The sequence below is a fragment of the Solanum lycopersicum genome, chromosome 1 (assembly GCF_036512215.1).
Source record: "Solanum lycopersicum chromosome 1, SLM_r2.1".
Lineage (NCBI taxonomy): Eukaryota > Viridiplantae > Streptophyta > Magnoliopsida > Solanales > Solanaceae > Solanum > Solanum lycopersicum.
In genome coordinates, this window is record NC_090800.1 from 86,643,612 (window position 1) to 86,655,977 (window position 12,366).

Below are 12,366 nucleotides of genomic sequence, written 5' to 3' on the forward strand. Positions count from 1 at the left end.
TGGAGATCGAAAGAAAAATGAGAAGAAGCCGAAACCACTCACGACAAATTAAAGGATCGGAACTGAGTAGAACAACACATAACTCCAAAACCTTGATATAGTTATTAGTTGAAAAAACAAATTGTAGTATTCCCATTTATATGAATGCCATGTGGCAATGCACAAAGAAATACACGTAGAGTAGCATGTGGCACCGCTCTCCGCCACGTGTCTGTCTACCATCACAATTGTTTAACTCTCAACGCTATCCGTTGCAAGTTTTTTGGTCGGTGAAAAATTTTCCGTATGACGGTATCTCACTGTCCATGCAACCGCGTTCCATGCATGTACTACTACTATATATGTTAGACACAAATTAACCATACTGACAATTCTCATACATATCATTAAAAAAAAACTGTTACAAAAATAAAAAGATAAATATGGCTCCAGAATTTGAAAGTGGAACAAAAATGGCTACTACTATTCAAAAATCATCATGTGCTTATGTGACTTTCTTAGCTGGTAATGGTGATTATGTGAAAGGTGTGGTTGGTTTAGCGAAGGGATTGATAAAAGCTAAATCTATGTATCCTTTGGTTGTGGCAATTTTACCTGATGTGCCTGAGGAACACAGGATGATATTGACGAGGCACGGTTGCATAGTGAAGGAGATAGAGCCACTAGCTCCTTCATTGCAATCGTTGGATAAGTATGCACGATCTTATTACGTGCTTAACTACTCCAAACTTCGGATTTGGCAGGTAAAGTAAAGCTACTATAATTATTGCGATGATTGTGATTTGTTTTTATTGATGATATGATCGTTTTTTGGTATTGGATTGCAGTTTGTGGAGTACAGTAAGATGGTGTATTTGGATGGAGATATGCAAGTTTTTGAGAATATAGACCATCTATTTGAGCTGCCTGATAAGTATTTATACGCGGTGGCGGACTGCATATGCGATATGTATGGGGAGCCATGTGATGAGGTTCTGCCGTGGCCCAAAGAGTTGGGGCCAAGGCCATCTGTTTACTTCAATGCAGGCATGTTTGTCTTTCAGCCAAATCCGTCTGTCTATGTTCGTCTCTTGAACACACTCAAAGTTACCCCACCCACCCAATTTGCTGAACAGGTATATATACATTTGTGTGCATATGAAGTTATGTTTCTATAGCACATTCTCATGTACATCCTTTTTGTAGGACTTTCTGAACATGTACTTTAAAGACGTGTACAAGCCAATTCCTTATACATACAATATGTTGCTGGCCATGCTATGGCGCCACCCGGAGAAAATAGAGGTGAACAAGGCGAAAGCAGTTCACTACTGTTCTCCAGGGGCTAAACCGTGGAAATACACTGGGAAGGAAGAACATATGGATCGAGAGGATATAAAAATGCTAGTGAAGAAATGGTGGGACATTTATAATGACACCACACTGGATCACAAGGCGCAGGGTTCCACAGTTGAAGCAAACAGATTAAGGGGAGCAGCCTTTTCGGATACGAACATAAGTGCTTTATATATTACTAGCCCATCAGCTGCTTAACTAAATATACGACTGGCAATGATCAACTCTTGATGTTATTAGTTGTGGAGGGTATCATGAAAAAATACTGCCACTTGTTTATTTTTTTTGGCAGGTTTAGTTTGGTGGTCCAATAAGAGTGAGTTTTTGTATTATTTGCAACTTATATAGTGTGTGTGAATCTTAGTGATAATTATATAATCTGTGAACAGATGTTGGAACAGCACTCTATGGAAATTATATATATTCATGCTGTCTTTCAATTTACTTTCCTTAATGATTTTAAACTTTATAGTGCTATAGCAGCAGCTAAGAGCTTCAAAAGTAGAACCAACTATAGAGATACTAGAATATTCAGGTAAGGTAAAATTCACCTCTAGGCTTACCATGTAAATATGGAGACATGCCGAGTTGGTAATTGTCCGCGAAAAATGTTATTTGGGATTCTCAAAATTTATCTTACAAGCCATTATCTTGAAACAACAAAGAAAAAAATCACATTCCAGATGCATAACCGAACCTGTCAACAAAATTGTCATATAAATTTTTTTTCTAGCTCATCTCCCCAACAAAGCAACGCGATCTTTCTGAACGGCCTGTGACAAACTTATGTCAAAGAGCTCACACCGGATCGGCATTTCCATTTCATAGAAAGGGTTCTTCAAGACGTAATCAGTGTATAATTCATAGATATACTTCAACAGGGACTCCATATGAAGAGTTCCAGGCTCACAGACCACAAAGAATTTTGTTCCTGCAAGTAAATTAATCAAAAGTGTAAACCTGAATGACAGCAGTGACTGAAGGCAGAAAGATTTGAGAAATAAGATGTAAAATTGAGTATCAAGTCAGATGTTCCATGGCAGTCTCAACTCAGACGCACTAGTTTGCCTGAAGCACTAAACATTCTACCAGCCTATCAAATTTTTACCAAGTGGCTTTCCATGTATTACTCATTAGTCTCCATCATTTCCGTTGACTCATTATACAAGTGAACAACTTCCATTGTTTCATCATTTCCGTTGACTCATTATACAAGTGAACAACTTCCATTGTTTCTTAAAAAATGAGCAAAGAGCTGCCATCTTCACCAAATATGTTCCTGTTTTCGAATATTTCACTTCTTTCAACTTAGTATCATCGAAGGGAGAAACTTAATTCTGTGAGGTACAGTTTCAACACAACAATATAAGGAGAATATCATCTATGCAGGTTAAGATATTAGCTATTGTTGAAGAAACATACAATCTTCTTTGGATATCTGTTATGGTTCACAATTAAGGTAGATCTTGAAAACATGGAAAGAATGAGGTCATGAAAATTTCGTCTTATTTTTTTTCTTGGTCTGTCCAACTTCAACAGATCATTCTTGCCCTGTTAGCCTTGAAGCAGGCAACTTCAACAAGGCTATGGAAATTGAAACCACGCCACAACTCATTATAAAACAGATCAAGCAGCTTGTTTGAGCCTAATTAGTCAACACTATTTTTCATTACAGAACGAATGTTATCCCTAATAAACTTGTAGGAAGCCTATATCTTTTCGTCGTTACTATTAGCCTGTACTTTGTCTATTAGCCTTTCACTTGTTATGCCCATTGGACCTGTGTATGTAGAAAGAACTTTCAACAGATTCAGCAAATCTCTTAACCAGTAGTATCAAGATAGAAACTAGGAGGCAGCATCCTTTAACAAAGCTCCAGAGAAAATAGAAAATTATACCCAATTTAGATTGTTAAATATCCATGAGCGTACTTATAGATTTGAAAAACAAGTCAGTATAAACACTGACATACATAGAAATAGGCAATCATACTGATAAAATATAATTGTTTCATTAACTGAAATTAGGGCCACTATTCAGATGCACACTGGAACAAATAAAAGAACACAAATTCCTTCTGACTAAGTTATGCCAAATATTTGGGGATCACCACATGCCTTTAGAAGTTTCTTTGTCCAAAACTTACATGATGTTTTCCATATATATCTGGGAGCTGTTTTGAGCAACAAGAGCCTGTGTAGATTCGCTTTAATAAGTCCTCCTGATTTTTATCCAAATTTAGTTTCATCTATCATTTAATCTCAAATGTCTTGATACTGCCACACTGGTGCATAAAATCTCAAGAAGCTGCTATAAGATCCTGATCGATAACACTAAGATTGTTAGCGCACATCACATCAGTGCGGAGGTGATCTAAGCCCTCCATACCCAGTCTTACAGAAACGTTTAGATTCTACCTGATTTTCATCCTGTAGTCTCTTAAACCACATTTCTAGCTTTTCTGGATAGAGAAATGGAAATTTCTTTGTTCCGCAATTAAAATAGGAGGGTAATTAAACAAATAAAAATAACGGAAATGGAGAAGAGATGCATGCACCACTTAAAGATGCTGCATCATATTTCCTGACATAGAAGTCGCATACAGAACTTCAGCAGGAAATCATTATTCATATTGAGCTACTTAATTGAGCCTAAAGTGCCAAATAGGTTAAACTTTCCCCCTTTCCAGCATATGAATTAAATTCTTATAACTTTTGGGCCAAAGATTTAAATTTAAGTTTGTAACCTTGTTGCTACTGAGTAAGCTTTAATTCCATTCAAGCTTATAGGAGAATTTTACAACTACAATTTACAACACAACATACATGATAAAAGATGTCAAAACCTAAAGCTGATAAAAATCTCAAAAAGAAAAAGATGCTTCTCAAAAATAAATCAGATAAAGACAAAATGGTGGAGATGTAAGAATTACCGGTAAGAGATTGGAAGCAATGTAGATCAAACGTATCAGCTTGAAGGAGTTCGATACCAGCACAACCATTAACTGGGGACAACTGCTGAGAGATAGCGTGCATAGAATGCCACAGACTAGCCAATCTCAAACTATCATTTGTGTCCATTTTTCCAGCCGAACCATAATCCTAAGGAATCTTACACACCCATTAAAACCACAAAATAAAATGACCTAAGCTGAGAAGTGTTGGAATTTATATTCACCTTGCAGAAGATAAGCCCTCCTGATTTATTGATGATGTAAAGGCTGTAAATAGCTGCCATTTATATTGAATCCTTCTGTTTGTTGATCTGAATGAATTCAATTTAGAATTTCAGTAATTTTTTGGGATGCTGACCAACTTAACAAGAATTGCTTAAAAAGCTACCCGCCCCCCCCCCCCCCCCCCGAAGAAATTATGACAGATGAAGTCAGGGAATTATCAGTTCTCAGCACCGGTATCCAGATATTTGATCAGGTGATCTTTATAATACAAGCAGAGTAATTGAAGACAATTATCTTGATTTGCTGGCACAAGCACAACTTAATCTGAACAAGAAACAATGGGCAATTAGTCCTATTCTGTCTACTAAACTCGTTCATACCTCAAATAGGAATGATATATGTTTGGAGTGGCTTAACAAACAACCTCCAAGCTCAGTACTTTATATATCTTTTGGAACAACATCATTTTCCGATAGAAAAATAAAGGAGCATGAGATGGGTTTAGAACTAAGCAAACAGAAGTTCATATGGGTGTTGAGAGATGCCAATAGAGGAGATATCTTTACTGGGGAAGATAGAAGGGTAGAGCTTCCAGAAGGGTTGGAGAAGAGATTAAAAGATTTAGGCTTAGTGGTAAGAGAATAGGCACCACAACCAGAAATCTTGGCTCGTACATCCACAGGAGGGTTCATGAGTCTTTGTGGATGGAATTCATGTATAGCGAGTATTACTATGGAAGTGCCTATAGCTGCTTGGCTATGCATTCTGACCAAGAGATAAATGGTTTCTTGGTGATGGAAATGTTGAAAATAGGCCTGATTGTGAGGGAGTGGGAGAAACGCGAGGAGCTAGTAAGTGCATCCATTATTGAGAACGTTGTGAGGAAGTTGATGGCATCAGAAGAAGGTGATGTAATTAAGAAAAGAGCAGAAGAAATGGAAGAAGCCTTGCAGCGGTCTACAGAGAAAGGGGGTGCTTCTTGAATAGAGTGTGAAACTTTCATCACGCATATCACAAGATCGACTTGTTTTTCACCAGAATTTTCAAGGATTTGATTACTTCTCATATTCATTTAAGTTAACCTGTCACTTATCTGGAACTTTGAAGTGAGATGATAGCTTTGTATTCCTCTCTTGACATATAACTAGCCAGACTACAGGGTTTTACCCATGTGTGCTATATTAGACTGTTTTATCATAAGACTTTGTTCATAGATTCCTATGTCCTTCGAAAGGTTTTTTATGAAACAGTTTTGATACTTGTCCTCTACAACTTCTTAGGGACACACATGGTCAAATTTTTAGCCAATATGCTTTGAACTTGTAATATAGCTAGAATCCTTTTACATATATGTTGCAGAATTGCACCCTTTCTTTGAGGCAGTATAATTTCTTAGACATATGAAGCAGAGTGCGCTACAAAATGTCGAAATCATATTGAAGAACCACACTTGATAAAATAAGGTACTCCATGAGACGAAAGAATGTATGTTTTCTGCTATTCTGTAATAATGGAGCATTACAAGATCATTTAAGAAAGTTTTGGCATGAACGTGTATAAACTGAAAACGGAAATTGCAAACAAGTATTCAAAGAACTTGAACTAGTCTTGGAGGTGTTACGTACTTTCTGCAGAGTTGACTTATGAGATTTATGTTATGATTACCAAATGGTTTCAAATGCTTAAACTTCTTGTCTTTCAATATATGAATTGGTTCGCCTACTGGATTAGGGTATAGATTTCATCACGACTTATGTAGAAATAAAGGTACATAACCAAAATTCAATAATTAAAAAATAATAGTACTATTAGGGGTCGTTTTGGTTGGGAACTAGGATAACTAGTCCCATCACCACGGTATAAACGGTGGGATAAGTTATCCAAAACATGGCCACCAAAGAGAACACCAAAAGTTCTCTTGATCCGAATGAATTCAATTTTCTGAAAAACATACAAAATATTGCACTGTATACCAATTTCCGAAAAGAAGTAACAACAAGAAACCCAGTAAAATCCCACAAGTGGGTCATTTCCCAAAAGAAGAAAAAAAAACCGTTCTTGATCTCTAGCAAGAGAAGATTACAGCCAATTTTTCCTGGATACAAGTAACACAAAAGAAAAAAAAATGACAGCAACTACCTACTATGCCTCTAACCCAGGTTAGTTGGTTTGTTACAAGACTGATCTCTGATTTTAGAGAGTTGATCTAAGTTAGATTGAGTACACTAGTTGATGTAAGGGGCAAAAATATTCAAACCCTAATTAGACAGGCAAAGATGAGACGAGTGAAAATGAGGAGAGTTTACCTGAATTCAGATGCAAAATGGGGTAGTCCAAGCTCTGTACGGAAGAGGATGGACAAAAGGAAAAGAGAGCAAAACAATTTTGTAGAGAAGAGTTTGGGAAAGAAAAGGATATTAATAAAAAATTTAAAATATATGCGGTGAACGTGGATCGAACACGTGACCTTCAGATCTTCAGTCTGACGCTCTCCCAACTGAGCTATCCCCGCTTTATGAAATAATTAGGAAAACAAACTTTCTTAAATCAATGCAAATGATGATTATTTTTGTTAAAACCCCCATATTTATTTTATTTTTACTGAACAATGTTTCTCTTATTGGTTAATAATTAGGGCCATGGTTGATAAAAGGTTTGGTTTTGTCTTCTTTTTTTTTTTAATTTATATCTTCCTAAGAGATTTAATTTTTACACCAAAGAAATTTGAAATAATATTAATTTTTTTCAATTTGTAAGTGATTATAAGAGATCATTTTACCTTTAGAAGAAGAAAATTAGATTTACTCAATTTGATTGTTATTTTCTTACGTATACTATTTTGGTACAATTACAAAGAGCAATACGAAAAAAATAAAGAAAACAGTTACTGATTTTATGGAATTTGTGGGAAATCGGAAGTAACTAATGTTGAAACAATAAATAAAATGTGAACGCGATTACTTTATATTATGCGAAGAAAGAGTTCGACAAATAGAGGAGTGCCAATTCAGGAGTCGAGACGATTGTTGTTGCTCCAAAAATGATTACTAAATGGAAGCGACATTTGCTTGACATAATTAAATGTAACATTGATGCACTCTTACGGTATCAACTATCAGTTTGGCGAGGATAGACGTGATGTTACGCGATCACTTAGTCAATTTATTGGTAGGAAAACTTTATCTCTTGATTGCGTGCTTACCCCGTTGTTGGCCGAGATCATAGGGTGCGTGAAGCTCTAGTTGGCTAAAGGAACGGTTCATTAGAACGATATTTGCAGTGGGAAGTGATAAGCTACTTGTGAAGCAAGCTCAGGAAGAAATTAGGTGAATTACTCTTATTTTGATTCTCTATTTTTTATCGTAAAACTCTTACCAGAGAGTTGTCTTTTCTCTCTTTGTTCGGTTGTTAAGAAATCAACAATCATATTGCTGATGGTCTAACTAAAACATTTGTTTCTATGTCTGTTTCGATGGAGTGAGATACTAACTATTCATCTCTCATTATCGATGTACTCATTTTAATTTGAATAACACGTGATGAAAGAACAATTTTAAAAAATAGAAGTGGATTTATGATTTAAAAAGAAAAAAATTTATTACCTATTAACTAAGATAAAATAGTATAAATCTATATTCAACCTTTTAAAGAAAATAAAGACATAAAAGAAAAAAGTTTCCAACGGTGCAATTAAATAAAGACCATTGAATTTCTGCCGCCCGTCGGCGAGTTGCGAGTATGGTAGTTGGAAGGGAAAGTATATATACGTGGGAAATAAGCAAAGAACGTGGCCATGGCTGAATCTTGTAATATCCTTTGCATAATTAATTTGTACTTGCTATATTAATCTGTCTCACAAGCCGAGTTTGTACTATACTTCTGTGCCGCATTTCATAGAACACTTGAAAGATTATGGCGGTAAAGGACAAAAAGCCATCAGTAGAGATCAACAATCTCAAGTTCACCTATCCTGGTATAGATGGACATCCGCCTCCCGGATCTACCCCTTTGATAGATGATTTCAACCTTACCCTTTATCCTGGTGATCGATGCCTTCTTGTCGGATCTAATGGCGCAGGTTCTAATTCTATTTCCATTCCACACATTGAAAATCTGAATTACTCTCTTTAGTATAATCAAGAATTCTAAAGGGGTTGTATTAAACTTGTTTCTCGATCCTGCTATCCCCAATTCCGAATTTTTAGGGTGCCTTTTGGTGTTGACGAAATTGTCTTTTCGTGGAAAAGAAGTTGTTTTCTTAATGATGTTTCCACCATTTGATAAGATATAGAAGGTGTGCTAACCCAGGGTAATTGTATAATGTACAAGATAAGGTACAAGGATAGTGTTTTGACATATTCTTTTTTAGTGTTAAAGGTTGACAACAATGTTTAGATGTCTGTTGTGGTGAGTAAGAATTGTCATATTTGTACAGAAAAATGACTTGCCTTCATAAAGGGAGAGGATGCCATCTTGCTTATTTTGCTAGAAAATTGTAGAAAACATAGCCAACCAAACACTGTATATACATTTTTTGCCCTACCAAAGGCATTCCCTTAATAAGAGGTTTGATTGAGATCTGAGAGACATGTTCTTTTGATAGGGAAGACTACAATCCTGAAGATATTGGGAGGAAAGCATATGGTAGAACCAGACATGGTCAGAGTCCTTGGAAGATCTGCATTTCATGACACTGCTTTGACGGCTTCTGGAGACCTCAGTTATCTTGGTGGAGAGGTGTCTCTTCTCTTGCTTTGCTCCTTCACTATCTCTTCATAGTTTATTATATTTTGAGGACTGTCACCTTCTTTAGTTTGTTAATTGCATGTCTTGGAACTTGGCAGTGTCATCTTATGTAACAATTCAATAAATTCCAGCAGCACTAAGTGCTCTTCTGTTATGTTTAACTAAGGTTAAGTTCTTGCTTAGTTGGAGTTCTATTTGGAATCAGCTTTAAAATTCAATCTCTGTAACATGGTTTCTCTCATTTATTTGTTGCTAGTTTCTACATGTAATATGGTACTTCTCAAGAAGATTTTAGTTATAGAAGCAATATGCTACGGCAGTGCTAACATCTTGTTTACGCTTGATTAAACCTGTTTCCTGAAATGACAAACATGCGACATCTTTTAAATGAACTTGTGAATTCGGAAATTGATTACCAAAGTAGAAAACTAAGTTCTGCTGTGCTTTCTGTTTTGCAGTGGAGGAGGGAAGTTGCGTTTGCTGGATTTGAGGTGCCTATCCAAATGGATGTTTCTGCTGAGAAAATGATTTTTGGGGTTCCAGGTACTGATCCACAAAGACGAGACGAACTAATTAAGGTACAGATAAAAATGAGCAATTGTTATATGCGTGAAATTCTAGAAAGTCCCATGGGCAACTCAAAAAGAATGTATCATATATTCTGCTAGTGTTTGAGGTAAACTTATAAAGGTATAGACAATATGCTAAAGCCTGGAAATATTATCTCTCTTATTCTTCTTACTAATTACCAGGCTTAATCAGAATTCTGTCTCTCATGACAAGTAGGAGTGCTCTAACTTTGTACTATGATAAAAATTGCTAATGGGAATAAGTCAATACACACAAACATGCACGGCAAACTACGGAAGGAAGTTTTAAACCTCTTAACCTTTTCGGGCGGGTGTTACCTTTTACAGTAAATTATCTTCGATAAAAGCTGATTGTGGTGAACTCATTTATGCAAACAACTAAATCAGCATATGTGAATATTCTTAATCTTATGTTTATGAAGGTTCTTGGTATCGATCTGTCCTGGAGAATGCACAGATCATCTGATGGGCAAAGAAGAAGAGTGCAGATATGTATGGGTCTTCTGAAACCATTCAAGGTATATCTGTAAATACCTTCACCAAGTGAAAAGCATTATCTTTTAACTGTTACAGATTACTTGAAGAAAATGTTGACACAAGATAGAACCCTGCTTGTCTAGGTACTACTTCTCGATGAGATAACAGTTGATCTAGATGTTCTTGCAAGGGCTGATCTTTTGAAATTTCTGATCAAAGAATGTGAAGAGCGAGGCGCTACAATAATTTATGCAACACACATTTTTGATGGTCTTGAGAATTGGCCTTCTCATTTAGTAAGAGCTGATCTTACTTACCTCTTGCTTTATCTTTGGATCTTGAGATAAATACCTATTAGAAGGTCTGAGACAACCCATTGAAGTAATTTTTAGAAATTGAGAATCAGAACATGTATAACCCAATATCATCAAACTTACATCCCTTTTCAAGTTTGCATTTGTTCCTTTGAAGGATTCCTTGAAAAGTTAAGGATTAGCTTCTTAAAAAATTAACAAAGTGATGGTTAGAATAATTGTTTTATTTGCAGATATATGTGGCTCATGGGAAGCTGCAATTAGCAATGCCAATGGATAGGGTGAAGCAGATCAGCAATTTATCACTAATGGTAAGTTCTGGTGTACTAAGAAAATGTGAAATCCAAAATAGAACCTCATTCGGGTTTTCTTTGAAACTCAAACATGTTTCCTTTCATACTCTTAGCTAGATGTCCACATCGATAGATGATCTGATTTTATCTAATACCTGGACATTATGACTGAATCATATGATATATACTGTGGCAATTTATCTCATTTGGACTTTGCATGGTCGTTCTACCTGGATATACAGAGGACAGTAGAGAGATGGCTGAGGAAAGAAAGAGACGAGGAGAGGCAACGACGGAAAGAGAGGAAGGCAAAGGGCCTTCCTGAATATGAAAAACAAGTTGAGGGCACTCGAGTGGTAGGGGGAGATCCAGGTCGTGCTGCTGGTCGTCCATTAAACAATGGTTGGGCTGGTGGAACACTACATTCTACTATTGCTGGCGAAGAGAACTTTTTCTTAAGCTCAAACCGTGTTCTAAGATAAAGAGAACTGATGCACACTTCTTTGGAACTGGTGTCAACGTACTTTACCATTTCATTCTTTCTGGTCAGATAACCATGAAGCTAGAACTGATAAAGTTTTAAATTTGTAGATTAGAATTATTCTGTTTATTTGGTTTGTATACGTATCTCCTATTTTCTATATGCTCTTGTGGGGACTAAAAAGTTGGTGTAATCTTACAAATTGAATAGGTTAAATTGTTGTCAACACATTGCGAGCCCAAATGTTTTTCCAAGTTGTGATTGAATCCATATCATGCTTCTATAGAACATCTGTACCATTGTTCTGTACCATTGTGTTAAGTACGAGCAAGTCGACCAAAAGTTTGAATTATGGAGAAGAATGAAGAATGAATATTAAGGATAATTTAAGACACAATAATATTGCACAACTCATGTAAAAGTAAATGAAGTAAGCGGGGGATTAGATTGAATTATAGAGTCTAAATGCTAACAATGGGAAGTTTTAGGAAGGTGTTGTGCTATTGCTAGTATCCTACCAAAGTGGAAGACAAGCTTTATATGCTATTGATATATGAGGGTAAACATTAGGTCTTTGATGGCCAACATATACACACAATCAAGAGTACGACAACAACAAAAAATGAGGTTACACTGGATGATTTGATGGGCAAGTGCACAAGTAATGTCATACGATTACTCAGAGTCGGAACTAATTCAGGTTGACGGCAGATCAGACGCTAGCAGTTTCGTGTTTGTTAAAGTTATATCAGATTAAAATTATCACAAGTCTGCTCTGGAAGCTTAGAAATTATTGAACTTCAATTGTTATAGGGTTAGACTTTGCAAGGATACTTCTCAACCAAACAAATAGTTTCAACTGAAAATTTGTTTAGTAGAGATAGCACAGATATAGTAAAGACCTGCTCACCAGCAGTATAGAAAAGCTTCACTAACTAAAACATACGAACAC

At 36.1% G+C, this 12,366-nt stretch overlaps 3 protein-coding genes, 1 non-coding gene and 1 pseudogene across 4 annotated transcripts; 3 read left to right on the forward strand and 2 right to left on the reverse strand.

Annotated features, from left to right (window-relative positions):
* The first annotated feature begins 374 nt into the window (after positions 1–374).
* On the forward strand, positions 375–1,760 carry GolS-1 (UDP-galactose:myo-inositol galactosyltransferase). The gene is made up of 3 exons (NM_001247557.2): positions 375–743; positions 828–1,115; positions 1,186–1,760. Exons 1-3 carry the CDS (start codon positions 423–425, stop codon positions 1,531–1,533), a joined length of 957 nt encoding a protein of 318 aa, NP_001234486.2. The 5' UTR covers positions 375–422; the 3' UTR covers positions 1,534–1,760.
* A 163-nt stretch (positions 1,761–1,923) lies between these two features.
* LOC101249127 (uncharacterized) lies at positions 1,924–6,944 on the reverse strand. Its single transcript, XM_010315386.4, has 4 exons — positions 6,820–6,944; positions 4,513–4,599; positions 4,268–4,436; positions 1,924–2,266 (listed from the first exon to the last, which is right to left on the reverse strand). Exons 2-4 carry the CDS (start codon positions 4,570–4,572, stop codon positions 2,070–2,072), a joined length of 426 nt encoding a protein of 141 aa, XP_010313688.1. The 5' UTR covers positions 4,573–4,599; positions 6,820–6,944; the 3' UTR covers positions 1,924–2,069.
* LOC104645465 (zeatin O-xylosyltransferase-like) lies at positions 4,707–5,568 on the forward strand (annotated as a pseudogene).
* Positions 6,945–6,952: 8 nt separating the features above from the next.
* On the reverse strand, positions 6,953–7,025 carry TRNAF-GAA (transfer RNA phenylalanine (anticodon GAA)). The gene has a single exon. It is a non-coding gene; the product is annotated as a tRNA-Phe (tRNA).
* Positions 7,026–8,120: 1,095 nt separating this feature from the next.
* Positions 8,121–11,642, forward strand: ABCI2 (ABC transporter I family member 2). The gene is made up of 7 exons (XM_004230283.5): positions 8,121–8,591; positions 9,117–9,250; positions 9,718–9,837; positions 10,272–10,367; positions 10,470–10,622; positions 10,874–10,951; positions 11,176–11,642. The coding sequence occupies exons 1-7, from the start codon at positions 8,426–8,428 to the stop codon at positions 11,413–11,415; spliced, it is 987 nt and encodes a 328-aa protein (XP_004230331.1). The 5' UTR covers positions 8,121–8,425; the 3' UTR covers positions 11,416–11,642.
* Positions 11,643–12,366: the final 724 nt, after the last annotated feature.

Bases quoted from the DNA above. Each gene is read 5' to 3' on its own strand.
- GolS-1 (NM_001247557.2), top strand. From the start codon at position 423: ATGGCTCCAGAATTTGAAAGTGGAACAAAAATGGCTACTACTATTCAA. The intron at 744-827 runs GTAAAGTAAAGC...ATTGGATTGCAG, and splicing joins CCAAACTTCGGATTTGGCAG to TTTGTGGAGTACAGTAAGAT. The intron at 1,116-1,185 runs GTATATATACAT...TCCTTTTTGTAG, and splicing joins CCACCCAATTTGCTGAACAG to GACTTTCTGAACATGTACTT.
- LOC101249127 (XM_010315386.4), bottom strand. From the start codon at position 4,572: ATGGCAGCTATTTACAGCCTTTACATCATCAATAAATCAGGAGGGCTT. The intron at 4,437-4,512 runs GTGAATATAAAT...AAGATTCCTTAG, and splicing joins GAGGGCTTATCTTCTGCAAG to GATTATGGTTCGGCTGGAAA. The intron at 2,267-4,267 runs GTAATTCTTACA...ATTTACTTGCAG, and splicing joins TTGCTTCCAATCTCTTACCG to GAACAAAATTCTTTGTGGTC.
- ABCI2 (XM_004230283.5), top strand. From the start codon at position 8,426: ATGGCGGTAAAGGACAAAAAGCCATCAGTAGAGATCAACAATCTCAAG. The intron at 9,251-9,717 runs GTGTCTCTTCTC...TCTGTTTTGCAG, and splicing joins TCAGTTATCTTGGTGGAGAG to TGGAGGAGGGAAGTTGCGTT. The intron at 9,838-10,271 runs GTACAGATAAAA...ATGTTTATGAAG, and splicing joins GACGAGACGAACTAATTAAG to GTTCTTGGTATCGATCTGTC.